This window comes from Ranitomeya variabilis, chromosome 5, assembly GCF_051348905.1.
Source record: "Ranitomeya variabilis isolate aRanVar5 chromosome 5, aRanVar5.hap1, whole genome shotgun sequence".
Taxonomy (NCBI): domain Eukaryota; kingdom Metazoa; phylum Chordata; class Amphibia; order Anura; family Dendrobatidae; genus Ranitomeya; species Ranitomeya variabilis.
Window position 1 is genome coordinate 192779884 of NC_135236.1, and position 16638 is coordinate 192796521.

At 47.3% G+C, this 16638-nt stretch overlaps 1 protein-coding gene across 2 annotated transcripts in view; it reads right to left on the reverse strand.

Moving 5' to 3' along the window:
- The window catches only part of LOC143775491 (transient receptor potential cation channel subfamily M member 7-like), a 165525-nt gene that overhangs the window by 17210 nt on the left and 131677 nt on the right, over positions 1-16638 (reverse strand). For both annotated transcript variants that reach the window (XM_077263678.1, XM_077263677.1), the window contains exons 32-35: positions 16569-16619; positions 16420-16485; positions 2329-2609; positions 1377-1459 (exon numbers count right to left, since the gene is read on the reverse strand). In XM_077263678.1, coding sequence (XP_077119793.1) covers positions 1377-1459; positions 2329-2609; positions 16420-16485; positions 16569-16619 — 481 coding nt within the window. The remainder of the gene's footprint in view (positions 1-1376; positions 1460-2328; positions 2610-16419; positions 16486-16568; positions 16620-16638) is intronic.

Genomic DNA, 16638 nt, shown 5'->3' on the forward strand with positions numbered 1-16638 from the left:
ACCATCAGCCACGGCAAATGCACTGGGTCTTCTTGGAGGCCTGCCACAGTGGACAGCAGCCCACAAAGAGGCCCAAGGGGGTTGCCATGTAGAAAGCAAACAACTTTATTAACCCCTTTTAAGACCAGGCAATTTTTATTAAGCACTTTGGTTTATTTTCCTCCTTTCTTCCGAGAGCCATAATTGAGAGCTAGTTGTAGTTTGGAATGAAACCATTCATCTTCAACTGTAATGCACTAAAAATCTGGAAACATATTCTAAGTATAGGAAAAAATTGGAGTCTGGCTCAACAGGACTGGATTTTCCTTTTCTTTTTTTAAAAGAAAATATGGTGCATACAAAAGAAAAAAAAAATTATTTTGTCATGAGTAAGGCTACGTTCACATTTGCGTTGTGCGCCGCAGCGTCGGCGCCGCAACGCACAGCGCAAACAAAAAACGCATGCACAACGCTGCGTTTTGCGCCGCATGCGTCCTTTTTTTGAGTGATTTTGGACGCAGCAAAAATGCAACTTGCTGCGTCCTCTGCGCCCGGACGCGTGCGCCGCAGGGACGCATGCGGCGCAAAACGCAAGTGCGACGCATGTCCATGCGCCCCCATGTTAAATATAGGGGCGCATGACGCATGCGGCGCCGCTGCGGCGCCCGCCGCTAATGTGAACGTAGCAGAAGACTGCCTAGTGCAGTCGAAAAGCGTCGACTGGGTCATGTCGACCATGTAAATTTTTCTTTTGTATGCACCATATTTTCTTTTGAAAAATAAAAAGAAAAGGAAAATCCAATCCTGCTGAGCCAGACTCAATTTTTTTCTATTTTCCTTGATGTGAGGCCAGGGCGAGGCAGATGTCTGCGCCTCAGGTGGATGAGCATAGAGCAACTGGGTGAGCTGGAATCAAGTTTTTATATTCTAAGTATGGCAGAACTGAAGAAACACAATGTAGCTGTTATTTATAAATAAATAATAAAACAATTTGGGTAACTTTATTCTATGGATCAGAACAGTTATGGTGATACCATATTCATATAGGTGTTTTTTTTTTATTACGTAAAAAAAAAGGTCTCCAGTTATTTTTATCAAAACCATAACTTTTTTTTTTTTTTTAGTTTTTTTGGAATTATGAAGCATCTTTTCTTATTTCTTATAACTCGATATTGTATAGTTCCTCTGATATTCCTTCTACAAACTGATACATAAAATCACATCACACTCAGCCTAAGAATTTTCACCCAATAGACCCGTATTCTCCTCTCCCTTCCCACCAGAAGGTCTATCACTCTCCATCTCATTATCCCACTTTTAAAGACTCAATTTTGTCCCAAGACCAGAATGAATATCCCACGAAGTGCACTCCAATATAATAGATGTGAGACCAGTACCGTGGAGAGTATGGAATGGACTTGGGTTTCATTGCATTAAAGGCAAATGTCATTTTCTGCGCTGCTCTCTGCTGCTGGATTTCCTAAAGGACAATAAAAGTAGATGGTTTATGAAGCAAAAAAACAATACATCTGATGTTACTGAAGGCTTACATTAGTGAGGACGCCCAGACAATTTCTATGTTTTCCCATGGACAATTCTCTATTATAAATTATGACCTGCAGCCAATGTGGAATTTTCAGGAGGAAGCTGTGCAGATGGAACAGAGCAGATCTTGGACACCTGCAAGCCTCATGGCTGGTGTAGGAAGGATAAGTAAGGGCGGAGAAGGATTTTAGGTGGGACAGAACTTATTCAAAATCAAACCTGTGCTTAACTTTAAAGGGAACCTGTCACCCCGTTTTTTCCGTATGAGATAAAAATACTGTTAAATAGGGCCTGAGCTGTGCATTACAATAGTGTATTTTGTGGACCCCGATTCCCCACCTATGCTGCCGAAATACGTTACCGAAGTCGCCGTTTTCGCCTGTCAATCAGGCTGGTCTGGTCAGATCACCGATCACCAGGGGAATAGCGCAGATCGCTCTCTTTTCCCTCCCCTGTGCAGTGGATTCGGGACTTGGCCATGCGCAAACCACTACGCCACCAACGGAAAACTAAGCAAGACCTGGGGGAAGAAACGGGGAAGAAACAGCGATGTCACCACGCCCATCTGACCAGACCAGCCTGATTGACAGGCGAAAACGGCGACTTTGGTAACGTATTTCGGCAGCATAGGTGGGGAATCGGGGTCCACAAAATACACTATTGTAATGCACAGCTCAGGCCCTATTTAACAGTATTTTTATCTCATACGGATAAAACGGGGTGACAGGTTCCCTTTAAGTAAACATGATCAATGTCTACATACTGAAAAATACATTTTTGGTACATTAAAGATGAGGTACTCACTTTAAGGCAGAGATGAAGAACCGTATCTTCCTTGTACACCCCTGACCAGGTATCTATCACCTCAGGGAGGAAGGATTTGATGATGTAGAGGTGTCCAGCCTTGAGGATGTCATTTTCTGACCAAGTACACACCACTTTCACAGCTTTTCTCAATCCTCCCCCCATCTCTTCCTCTCTGAACTCTATCTTGCCACATAGACCCCTCTGTGACCAGGAGGACATGCTGTTATTGAGGATGCTGGGAGAACTCTCCTCCAGGCGATACACAGTGACCAGCTCTCCTGTAATATATAGAGGGAAAATATTCCAATCCATCTGTCCACAGTATAACAAACCAAAGCACTCAAGTGACAGCCATTCAATAGTGTGACAAGTCGGCTGTGCTGTTCGGTTGTGGCAGCTTTGGTAAGTCTCTATATGGATATTTTGGTGCACAAACTTTGGTAAGGGACTATTCTATATGCAATTAGTTTCCATTTAGAAGCTTAGCAGTGCTGTAAGAGTGAACTGGGACCTGTAGTCCCTCCCTACTTTGGGTAAGTTATTTGGTAGTACTCTTCGTTCCCTCTTACTTGTACTCACCCTATTCCGGTTACCGATTCATTCTTGTTGATTTGGTGTCTTTGTAGGGATTATACATTTGTCTGCCAGTGCGATATATAGATCTTTTTACCTTATTCTTCTCTTGGATTCATATTCCAATAACATTATGTAAATTTACCACTGTTCGTTTTCTGTCATTTCCTGATATTGTAAACCTGTTAAAATTAGTGAGTGTCTATATTTTGGGGTTTTATTGGAGGATCCTTGTTCGTTTTCTGCTGAGTGTTTTATGAAGCCATACATAAGAGTTCCCCATCACAACATACCAAGCACCTTAATGAGAAAGTTGGTCTTTTCCTGGGCAATGTAGGTAAAGATTTCCATTAGCAAAGCTGGATTCACATATCCATGAGTCTATGATTCAAAAGACTGGCTGCAAGCCTCCTGACCGGAGCTCAGCAGCCTCATTGGCATACGTGACTAACGAATGTGTGAATCTAGCATAAGACCTCAACCAAACTACCCCCCCCCCCCCCCCCGTATACGTGAAGGAAAAAAAAAAAGGCCTGATTTTCACCAGTATGCTGGATCAATGGGAGAGGGGATTTTTTTTGTCTTGAGCCCTTTTTGATCTTGAACCATCCTTCTATAGCCATAAGTGGCTCATGCTTTTGCTTCTTAATCATCATAAACTGACCTGATTAATCATGTGCGTTGGCACTACCACCACAATCTTGTTCATTAAAGTCAGGAGCCTTGGAATAACCAGTGAAGCAGTGTTTTGTCGTCCTCCCTAGTATTCACTATGGTCCACCTCATGTTTGTGATGTGATCACAGAACCCACCTACCCAACACAGACTGCTCACGGATGACCATAACTTCCATCATTTTCACTGACCCATAGGTGTATCGGTGATTACATAAACATGCCTGATTCTTTTGGTAAACACATGGCCAGCAAAAAAAGAAACATGTGAACAGCCCCACAGATTATATTGCGTCCATGTTCTATCCGTAAATACATCAATAGAAAAATGGATGCCTGAATAACACCTCAGGAAAATAGGGATTTTTGTGTACTCACCGTAAAATCCTTTTTTCCGAGCCAATCATTGGGGGACACCGTGGGTCAATGCTGTTGCCACTAGGAGGCTGACACTAAATGATACAAAGAAAGTTAGCTCTTCCTCTGCAGTATACACCCTCCTGCTGGCTCTCAGCTAACCAGTTCGGTGCAAAAGCAGGAGATCAATAACAATATATGAGCATATAGCATGTCACATTATATATATGAGTATAGCATGTCAAATTATAAAACAAGCACAAGCTAATAATAGGGTGGGAGCTGTGTCCCCCAATGATTGGCTCGGAGAAAAGGATTTTACGGTGAGTACACAAAAATCCCTGTTTCGCCTACGCCTCATTGGGGCACACAGACCATGGGACGTCCTAAAGCAGCCCCTGTGTGGGGACAACATCAGATCAGGCCCTTGTAACCGCTACTTACAAGTGTGACACCGTGGCCTGCAGAGTCCGCCTGCCCAGACTCACATCTGTGAAAGTCTGGGAATTATAGTGCTTCAAGAATGCATGTGGACTGGACGAATCCACAAGCTTGCAGTCGTGCTGTGCAGACGCCAGGTGCCTAGAATCCAAGAAACCTCTATAGACAGGGAGATAGGCTGACATCTAACACGGAAGGATTCCTGGATGGTGTAACAAATCCACCAGGCTAAAATGGCCAATGAAACAGCTAAAGGCTTCCTGTAACCGTCAGGAAGCAGTCCTCTTACAGTGAGGTAGCCCAAATAAAGTGTCCAACCTTCGGAAGGACGCCGTCCTCGAGACGTACCTACTGAGAGCACTCACCACGTCCAGAGTATGGGGAACCCATTCCGTTATGTGGACTGGTGCCGAAAGATGAGGAAAGAACGATGCCCTCATAACTGTGGGAATACAATACCACCTTGTTAACAAGGGATGTGATGGCCTGAGGGCAACCTTGCCTTGATGGTAATAAGTAAAAAAAATATGAAAGAACAGATTGTCTAGCTCCGAAGACTCGTCAGGATGAGGAGATCGCAGAGAAAAAAGGAGATCACAGAAAAAAAAGGGAGACCTTCTCTGATAGTAAAGTCTGTCTGGATCAAAAGGAGTCTACTGTAAGACTCCCAGGCTCATTAAGGTTCCAAAGATCTAACGGTATGCGATAGGGAAGAACCACATGTGAAGACTCCCTGCGAGGAAATCCATATTTGCAGTTTTGCTGCAATAAGACAGAACACACTAGTTCCGCAAACGAGAAAACCTGACATGGTCAGTGCAGATATCCCAGGATCACTGGGGCCCTTCCTGCTTCCAAAAAGATCTTGGAAGTAGTGTAAGAGGGATTAAAGAAACTGCTAACATGGTAGAACCAGAGCATGCACTGCGATGGCTTTTGGATCTCGAGGCCGAACCATGAACTTAGAGTACATGTCTAAGTTTAGCTGCCAGCCCAGGAGAGAGGGGGTATCGCAAGAGATATAGACGACTCAGCGCCGGGCTGAAGGAGCGGCTAGAAAGTCAACCTAATAGGGCAGAATGACCACGCCTCTAGGGTGCAAGAGGAACATGACAGCCCCATAACCCTTGCGAACACTCTGGGGGGCGGTAGCAAGGCCGAAGGACAAGGTCGTGATTTGAAAATGCTGTTCGTGAAAGGGAAAGCGAAGGAATTTTTGAAGAGGGAAAACCATAGGAATGTGAAGGTAAGCATCCCGAATGTCGGTGGATGCCAGAAACTCCACCTTTTTCCGTTGACGGAATGGCTGAGCGGGGAACTGCATCCGAAGAAGGGGGACCTTGTTAAGCTTGGTAGAAGTTTGAGGTTCAGGGTCGGTCTTACTTTTCGGTCCCCATTTTGGAACCAAGATCCCTTAGATCTAGACCGTCCTGGACAACTGATCCACTGCTGGTTGGTCTATAGGAAATAAAAATAGTTAAGGTCTCTGACCAAGAGACTATTGCTCTATCCACATGCGGCGGCTAAGGGAGGGTAGAGCGCTGAACTGGAGGTCGTAAGACGGAATGAACTCTGTTGTATTTTTAATTGATGATCCATCGGGTAGGGATACTGGTAGGTATACCACAGGAGATTCTACCCGGTTAATATGCCAAGTGGCAGAATGTGCGGCTGCATGCAGAAGGAGGAAAAACCGTATCTTTAAATCTCTTTTGACGGTGCAGAGTTAAAATGATGAACCCTCGATCCACCATCCTCTTAACAGGGAAGTGGAGAGGGATCGTCCGCCTTCTTGCATCATCTGCTAAATAGTGGAGATGCAGAGGGGGTGTTTGGACGGCAAAAAAGGGAGCCTTTGTACATCCACAGAGTTAAGGTCCCTGGGTGGACAGCGCGGGTTGTCCGGCGTTAGGCCTGGCTGTAGAAGAAGATACATGGAGGCGACACTCCATGTGCTCTCGTCTATTGCTGGTGTGGGGAGATCGGTGTCCTTTAAAGGACCCGTCGCCCTTAAGAATCAGACCAGGCATGGCATCTCACGTCTTAGGTGGGTATACGTGGAGGTAACACAAAGTGTGCTTGCATACTGGCTGAAAAAGGATACCGCGCTTGCAGAGGTTTCTGTCCAGTGGATCACTTATCCGGACGCTCCCTGTCCGGGTGAATGGCAAATGCTCTGTGAGGGAGTTTAGTTTCCTCATAAGGGACACTGCGTGATCTAGAGTAGAACCAAAGTCCTCGTCAGTCTACAGAGATTGGTTAATGATATAAATAGGCGAATCCATCCTTTTCTGAAGTTCTGGTGAGTCCAGAACGAAGGCAATATCCGATCCATATCCAGAGACTTGTTCTCAATAAATCATTGGTGAGGGATCAGGAAATGAAACTTCCGTTTTCTAGGCGCGTGTACGTTTCTAGACGCCTGTATGTTTCTAGAAAACTTGCGGCTCCTGCTAGCCGACGGCTTGCATGAAGGAAAGAGACCATCTATATTGATCCAGCGAGCACTCCGAGCCACAGAGGGTTCACGGAGGGATTCTATCTCTTGTCAGAGAATCCATGGGTTGCGGCAGTGACGAAACCCACTCAGGCAACTAGGCACTCTGGGATAGGCGGCGGTGGGCTCCTGAGATCATTTAGGGTGACCGGCTTCGGACTGGTCATGTGCCCTCAAGACCAGGGAATGCTGGTCATGTTCCCTTAAAGGAAAGGTGCCGCATTTTATTTTTTGTATTAAAAATAATTGTTTATATAAACAATTATTTTTCATACAAACTTCCTTTTTTTAACTTTAACATTTTTTTTTATTATTAATTTTTTTTTAAGCCACTGGGCGCCGCCATTGTGCTTTGCAGGAGTGTAAGTGAAGCTGCACGTCACTTACACTCTGCATTTACGGCAGCCCAGGGCATAGAGATCTGCGGTCGGGAGCCGACTCTATTCCTAGCATTATAAGCTGCTTTCTGCTGTGTCTGGCCACGCCCCCTGAGCCGTCCTGCACAGAAGAGGCAGCAGATCAGCGCCATCTTCCTGGAGCTCACACTGCAGCTGTGAGCTCCAGCTACCAGGATAATCGCAGGAGCCCTGCAGCTATAGGAGGAGGAGGAGAAGACCAAGGAGGGGAGGGAGAAGAAAGGACTCAGCAGGGAGCCGTAAGTATCAGTGGGGAGGGGGAGAGGGAATCTATTCCTATCCCTTGTGGTGCTGACTCTGAGCAGTGTATCTAATCCTCTCCTGTGTGATACTGACTGAGCTGTGTATCTAATCCTCTCCTGTGTGATACTGACTGAGCTGTGTATCTAATCCTCTCCTGTGTGATACTGTCTGAGCTGTGTATCTAATCCTCTCCTGTGTGATACTGACTGAGCTGTGTATCTAATCCTCTCCTGTGTGATAGTCTGCTGAGCCATGTATCTAATTCTATCCTGTGTGATACTGACTGCTGAGCCATGTATCTAATCCTTTCCTGTGTGATATTGTGCTGAGCTGTGTACCTAATCCTCTCCTGTGTGATACTGTCTGCTGAGCCATGCATCTAATCCTATCCTGTGTGATACTGTCTGCTGAGCCGTGTATCTAATCCTCTCCTGTGTGATACTGTCTGAGCTGTGTATCTAATCCTCTCCTGTGTGATAGTCTGCTGAGCCATGTATCTAATCCTATCCTGTGTGATACTGACTGCTGAGCCATGTATCTAATCCTTTCCTGTGTGATACTGTCTGCTGAGCCATGCATCTAATCCTATCCTGTGTGATGCAGTCTGCTGAGCCATGTATCTAATCCTATCCTATGTGATACTGTGCTGAGCCTTGTATCTAATCCTATCCTGTATGATACTGTCTGAGCTGTGTATCTAATCCTCTCCTGTGTGATAGTCTGCTGAGCCATGTATCTAATCCTATCCTGTATGATACTGACTGCTGAGCCATGTATCTAATCCTTTCCTGTGTGATACTGTGCTGAGCTGTGTATCTAATCCTCTCCTGTGTGATACTGTCTGCTGAGCCATGCATCTAATCCTATCCTGTGTGATACTGTGCTGAGCCTTGTATCTAATCCTACCCTGTGTGATACTGTGCTGAGCCGTGTATCTAATCCTCTACTGTGGGATACTGTGTGCTGAGCCATGTATCTAATCCTATCCTGTGTGATACTGACTGAGCTGTGTATCTAATCCTCTCCTGTTTGATGCCGTCTGCTGAGCCATGTATCTAATCCTATCCTATCCTATGTGATACTGTGCTGAGCCTTGTATCTAATCCTATCCTGTATGATACTGACTGAGCTGTGTATCTAATCCTCTCCTATGCAGTCCTCTCCCCCGTTATGTGTGATCTATATGGCGGCGTTCTGTGAGAAGTATATGGCGGTGCTATGTGATGTATATGGTGGTATTATGTGTGATCTATATGGCGATATGTGAGAACACTGGTGGTATTATGTGAGATCTATATGGCGGTATTATGTGTGCTCTATATGGCGGTATTATGTGAGTTCTATATGGCGGTATTATGTGTGCTCTATATGGCAGTATTATGTGTGCTCTATATGGCGGTATTATGTGTGCTCTATATGGCAGTATTATGTGTGCTCTATATGGCAGTATTATGTGAGATCTATATGGCGTCGTTATGTGAGAAGTATATGGCGGTACTATGTGATATATATGGCGGTATTATGTGTGATCTATATGGCGATATGTGAGAACACTGGTGGTATGTGAGATCTATATGACGGTATTGTGTGAAGTATATTGTGGTATTGTGTGCTCGGTATTATGTGTGCTCTATATGGCGGTATTATGTGTGCTCTATATGGCAGTATTATGTGTGCTCTATATGGCGGTATTATGTGTGCTCTATATGGCAGTATTATGTGTGCTCTATATGGCAGTATTATGTGTGCTCTATATGGCAGTATTATGTGAGATCTATATGGCGTCGTTATGTGAGAAGTATATGGCGGTACTATGTGATATATATGGCGGTATTATGTGTGATCTATATGGCGATATGTGAGAACACTGGTGGTATTATGTGAGATCTATATGACGGTATTGTGTGAAGTATATTGTGGTATTGTGTGCTCGGTATTATGTGTGCTCTATATGGCGGTATTATGTGTGCTCTATATGGCGGTATTATGTGTGCTCTATATGGCGGTATTATGTGTGCTCTATATGGCGGTATTATGTGTGCTCTATATGGCGGTATGCTCTATATGGCAGTATTATGTGTGCTCTATATGGCGGTATTATGTGTGCTCTATATGGCGGTATTATGTGAGAACACTGGCGTCGTTATTTGCGATGGTATTATGTGAAAACTATAGGACAGTATTGTGTGCTCTATACGGCGGTATTATGAGTGATCTATATGGCGGTATTATGTGAGAACACTATGGAAGTATTATCTGCAGAAAGGGGACCAAATCTAGGGTGGTTCCGGTTGAGCAGCTGCACGCGGGTCTGGGGTAATAGAGGGGGCAGCATGACCTCCAGTTAGGTGCCTTCAGAGGAGGGCTGGTAAGGCAGCTGAAGAGAGGGGTCTCATGTTTATCGTTACTATATGGCTACATTTCCTTCCCAGCATCACCCCGGACTGCGCCTGTCACCTCGCTTTCACACATCGCCAGGACAGGTTCTGAGGAGGGGAATGGGGTCTTTGCATGCAAAGCCTGGATCAGAACGTGCCATCAATCAGCAGAAATGTTTCCTGGATTTCTGAGGAGACGGTCCATCCATGTGTATAAAAGACAGCGCTCTATGTACAATCCCTGGCTGCTCTGCGCACCAAACAGCGTGCCCCCCATAGACCAGCACACTGCTCTCCTGAAATACTCTGTGCTGCTGTCACCCTGCTCCCTCCACCATATATCTCCCAGAATCCTTGCTGCCTGCCATCTTCGGTGACTGTCTACTTGTCAGTATAACTTTGCAGTCACCAACAAAATGGCTGCACACTGTGTTCCTGAATCCTCTCATCCCCTAGCAAACACCAGAAGGGGAGGAGAGGAGTGACATCACACCCATGTCAGCAGACTCAGCCCATAATTACTGCAGTGCAGTAATGTGAGCTAGTTGTACACTAGGTTTTTGTCAAATTTCATTAGCTGCTCCCCCTAGTGTTTAAAAGTGGAAATGCCAAACCTTTTAAAATTATTTTTCATATTTTACTAAATTAAAAACAAATGATAATATTTTTTAAGAAAATGTAAACATTAATTCTTTACATTTTTTCAATCGCTGGAAAAAATATTTTTTTGATGGCACCTTCCCTTTAAGATCAGGGAATGCTGGTCATGTGCCCTTAAGACCAGGGAATGCTGGTCATGTGCCTTTAAAGGGAACCTGTCACCCCGGTTTTTGAAGATGAGCTAAAAAATAGCGTTAAATAGGGGCAGAGCTGGGTGTTACATTAGTGTCTTTGTGTGCCTTTATTACCCACCTATGCTGCCGAAATACCTTTGTAAAGTCGCCGTTTTCTGCTGTCACTCACGCTGCTCTGGTCCTATGGGCGTGGTGACAGCGCTGTTTCTCCCCCAGAATCCTGCTCATCATTACGTTGGTGGCGTAGTGGTGTGCGCATGTCCAAAAGGCGAAGCCACTGCCCAGGTGATGAAAAACAGCGCGATCTGCGCTATTCAGCCGTTTACCGGTGGGCGCGGCCATCTTTCCTGTGGCCGCGCGTGCGCAGATGGAGCGCTCTGCTGCCCGGGGCTTCAGGAAAATGGCCGCCGCGATCTCCATCTGCGCACGCGCAGACCAGGGAATACGGGTCATGTGCCTTTAAGAGCAGGGAATATTGGTCATGTGCCTTTAAGACCAGGGAATACTGGTCATGTGCCTTTAAGACCAGGGAATACTGGTCATGTGCCTTTAAGACCAGGGAATACTGGTCATGCGCCTTTAAGACCAGGGATTACGGGTCAAGGCAGGAAATACTGGTCATGTTAAGTACAGGGGGAAGAAGTGCAGTACTTCCTTACCCGGATGCAGAGGCTTTGTGCCCATTTAATACAAAACCATAGCCCGTGTGTGTGTGCGCGCACGTGCCGGGAGTTGCAGAGGTGGTAAAGTCTCACAGAGAGCGAAAGGTGCCAATTTGGGGGGCGGGGCCAGAAGTGATGTGGGCGGAGCCTCATGACTTCCATGAATAGGCCCAAGCCGGGGCCTAAATTTCTGCAGCCGGCGTGAGCAATACCAGCTTTGCCAAGGGAAACATCCGCTCCCGTGCCAGGGAAGAAGCGCCAGAAAAGGTGGGCCTCCGGAGCCGCCTTAGCGCGCCATAGTGCGGGCGCGGCTTCTGGGATGCGGCCTACACATCGGCCGAAGCCGGGGGCTAAATTTTTGCAGCCGGCCAGAGCGTTACCTCAGGGAGAAGGTGGGCCACAGGGAAGTGGCTGAGGCTGCCTGTCAGCATGTGAATATCCCACTGCAGAGGCCCATCGCTGACTAGATCCACTCACCATTGGTGCACGTCCCGCCATGGAGCCGCCACGATGACTGGGTTTCAGCGCCGAGGAAAGTGTGCACTCTACTGTTCTGCTGCAGGTCGGGTATTGCAGCGTGGACGGTGCAGGGATAAAGGTGTAAACCTTAATCCACCATCCCTTTGTTAGGGAGGTGGAGAGGAACCGTCCGCCTCCTTGTGCCATCCGCTTTGACAGTGGTGGGACAGTGGGGGCTGCTCGGATGCCATAGAGAGGGGGGCCTCTGTACATCCACGGAGTTCAGCCCCCAGGTGGACAGGGCCAGTTCTCCGGCTATAGGCCTGGCTCCAGGAGAGGATACATGGAGACGACACTCCATGTGGTCGCCTGCTGCTGGTGTGGGGAGATCGGGACTCAAAGGAACCGTCGCCGCTGAGGTGAGCTCAGGCATGGCTTCCCACGTCGCTCGAGAGGGTACGGGGAGATATACTCAGCGTTCTCGCCTGTTGATTCGGGGGAGATCGGAACCTTGAAAGGATCTGTCGCCCCCTTCACTCCGTTAATTAAAAAATAAAAACGTTGGGGTCTGAACCAGACCCAAGTGCCTCCTACAGACACTAAGCAAGAACTGGTTAGCTGAGAGCCAGCAAGCGGGTGTATACTGCAGAGGAGGAGCTAACTTTCTTGTATCACTTAGTGTCAGACCATGCTGTAGGGGATGGAGGTGCATCTGTGCGAAAGGAACCGCTTCCATTGCTGCCACCATTTTGCCCAGTACCCTCATCGCAAAGCGGATGGAATGAGGGGATGACTGAGAAAGTGGCGGGCTCCTTAATGAAGGGCTAGGACCTTGTCTTGAGGGAGAATCACCAACCCTCGAGAGGTGTCCAGGGTCATGCCTAAAAAGACTATCTGCTGAGTTGGAACGGGGGGAAGACTTGGCAAAGTTTATCAGCCAACCCAGACGAGAAAGTATTGCAAGTGATACGAACTGACCGCGCAGTCGTGGAAAGATGGACCCTTGACCATGAGGTCATCTAGATGGGGTAGTACGACTATGCCACGAGAGTGCAGGATGGACATGACAGCCGCCATGATCTTCGTGAAGTTCCTGGGAGTGGTAGCAAGGCCAAAGGGCAAGGCCGTGAACTGAAAATGCTGTTCATGAATGGCGAAATGCAGGAACTTTTCGTGGTGGTGGGGGTGAATTGAGATGTGCAGGTAAGCATCTCAAATATCGATGGATGCTAGAAATTCCCCCTTTTCCATTGAGGTGATGACCGAACGTAGAGACTCCATGCGGAAATGACGGACCTTGACAAACTTGTTTAGAAGTTTGAGGTCTATTATGGGTCTCACTTTTCCGTCCTTTTTTGGGACAACGAATAGGTTGGAATAGAATCCCTCAAACCTTTTGTTTTCCAGAACAGGTACAATGATGCCATCGCGGCACAAAGTCTATGGTTCGGGGAAAAAGCCTTTGACCTTGCACTTGATGCTGGAATTTGGAAAGCAAAGAAACGAACCGGGGGACGTGAATAAAAATCGATTTTGTATCTGAAAGAAACCAGGTCTCTGACCAATTCGTCGTGAACATCTGAGAGCCAGACCTGGTGAAACAGAAGTAGGCGACCGCCTAACCTGCTGGTGTTGACCAGATAACCCCATGAGGCATTGGGTGGAAAATCTGTGAGACATAGATCCCTTAGATCCAGACTGTTTGGGCCGGCCCTTCCATCGCTGATTGGACCTAAAGGATTCCTGGGGTCCCCTGTTAGTATGAGGAGAGCTTCCTGTTCCTGAAGAGGTAGTGGTGGTGGACCAACCCTGATTGGTGCGAAAGGATCTGAAACAGATTTGTTGTCGATGCCGAAAAGGACGCCTAAGCCTCTGCTGGGGAAGAAATTTGCTCTTTCTCCCATAGCATCAGAGATAAGCTTCTCTCCAAACGAAACGCCCACTCTGGTAAGGAAGAGCTGTCAGACTTTTTTGACGCAGAATCCGCCTTCAATTCTCTGAGCCATAAAGATCTTCTGATCGTTATGGCATTTGCTGCAGATAGAGCCACACAGTTGGCTGTATCCAAAGAAGGGTCTACCAAGTAATCTCGTGCCTGAGAAATCTGGCTAGCCAGCTGCGATGCCTCTGGAGGAAGATTACTGCTCTGAATGGAATTAGCCAAGGTCTCCGACCAGGAAACCATTGCTTTAGCTACCCACGCTGCAGCGAAGGAAGGATATAGAGCCGCACCTGAGGCCTCAAAGACAGATCAAACCAAAATTTTCAATCTGGCGGTCTGTGGGGTTTTAAATAGATGATTCGTCCGGCAAGGATAGAAGGGTTTTGGATGCCAGGTGAGGGACTGGCGGGACTACTACAGGGGACTCAGCTCAATCTTTTCTCAGATCAGCTGAGAAAGGGTACTTCGCCTCAAGCGGTTTTTGTCCCGGTTGCTCCCTGTGCCGATTAACTATATCCCGAAACTCCGGGTGAATGGCGAATGTTCTATGAGGATGCTTTGCTTTTTTGAAGCACACAGCGTGATCCGGCACAGAGCCGGAGTCTTCATCAACCTTCAGAGTTTAGTTGACTGCCTCAATCAGAGAATCAACAGTCAAAGTCTGGCGAGTCTGGATCTAAGGAGACGTCCAATTCATACTCCGAATCGAGCTCGCTGTCAACATCTGGAGAGGGAGAAAGAGAAACGGAGCTCACGGATGCCATGGTACGTGATAGTACGTCTACCGTACAATGTATCCATTTCCTGGACGCTTGTACGTTTCTAGATTGTGTGCAGCCCCTGTTCCCATGTAGTGGAGGGTCCCTCTGCGTCAGACTTGCGAACGCCACAATCCCCACCCAGAAGCAACACTGAAGGATTCAAGTGCTTTGGCCAGAGAAGTCACAGATTGCGACAGAGACCCACTCAAGGTGACTAAGGACACTGGGCTCAGTGTCAGTGGGGGGCTCCTGAGTGCATTTGGGGTCACAGGCTTTGCAGAGCAGCGAACTTTGAGCTTTTGGAAATGCAGACTGGCAGGAGTTACATGAAGTGAAAAAGACTAAGAGTCTTAGGGGACTTTTTAGGTGCCTGAGGCTGGGACATGATGTACTCCTATGTGCCCCCTTAATCAGGGTTCTCACAGAGGATAGGATACAGAAAGGGAGAGAGAGAGGTAATAGCAGGGCTCCTACCCAGGCCCTGTGTCCCAGCCACGAGAATCACACTCCACGTCGCTATCCGAGCAAGCAGGAGGCTTCCTGAGTATCCGGAGGCCCTGTCAGCTTGCGACAGGGTGTAAAGAAGATGGCCGATGAGATTTAATGGGCAACTCTCGTTCAGAACGAAAAAAGCGCCAGTAAAGTGGGCGGAGCCGCCAGATCATGTCATGGCTGGGGCGTATCGGGGGTGGCGCTTCGGCCTGTACAAGGCCAAAGCTGGGGACTAAATTTGTACCCAGCTCCAAAAAATAGACCCCCCCCCCCTCCCCAGGAAAAGTCTGCTGCCCACACGGCTCCCCCTTCTCTGCGCTTGCCAGGAGAGGCTGGAGATGTCCTTCGGATGATGCTGCAGGTACCTTCGCTGTAGTGCTTGTGCAGCTGCTGTCGCTGGTGATTTTTTTGGGGGACGGTGCAGGGATAAGGTTAAAAACCCTCAATCCACTATCCCTTTCATAGTGGAGATGGAGAGGAACTGTCCGCTTCCTTGCTTCATCTCTTAAACAGCGGTGGAGCAGTGGGGGCTGCACAGATGGCAAAACGGAGGGTGCCTCTGTGCATCCAAGGGGTTTAATCCTGGTGGACAGGGCTGGTTGTCCGGCATTAGGCCTGGCTGCAGAAGAGGATACATGGAGGCGACACTCCATGTGCTCGTCTGCTGATGGGGTGGGGAAATCGGTGCCCTTTAAAAGGGACCCGTCGCCCCTAAAAATCAGCCCAGGCGTGGCATCCCACGTCGCAGGAGAGGATACATGGAGGAGACACTCCACGTGCTCGCCTGTTGTTGGTTCGTGAGATCGGAGCCTTGAAAGGATCAGTCACCCCCTTTGTCCAGATAAAAAAAAATCTTTAGAATTAAAAGTTAAAATGAAAAAAAAGTTTTTGGTCTGAATAGGAGACCCGTGTGCCTCCTACGGACACTAAGCAAGAACTGGTTCTCTGGGAGCCAGCATGAGGGTATATACTGCAGAGGGGGAGCTAACTTTCTTTGTATTAACTTAGTGTCAGCCTCCTGGTGGCAACAGCTTACACCCATGGTCTGTGTCCCCCAATGAGGCAAAGGAGAAATATGTTTGAGTCACCGCAGCTGCTAAATAGCTGCAACACATGCAGAAATTACCTGCATGTGTTGCGTCTGTCGAACAGCAACGAGACATGAAGCCGCATCTCGAACAGATTTTTCTAGCACGCTGAAGTCACCCGGTTAGCACACGAGCATGCTCAGAAAACACCTTATCCCTGCACATTCGCTCATCACTAATCAGTAACAATAAGAATGCAATGCTTTGTGTGCACTGCAAAAGGAAGTCATTTACAAGACTGATTTTTTTTTTTTTTTTTTTGCACTTTTGTTGTCACTGCCCTCTAGTGGCAGAATCCTGTTACATCTCACCTTTTGGAGGAACCGGGGTGAAGGGAATACTCTGGGCCAGTCGCATCAGGTTGTTTCGTTCAACAGCTGCACAAGAAGAAGACATGTCTTAAGAAATCAAACGTCTACATCACAGATACATTGCTCTCCTATATAGACCGGGAACTGACCTGAGTAGCAATAATTGATGTCCACTATTGGTTTGAAAGGCGAGCCAATACCTATAAGGAAAAAATGTAT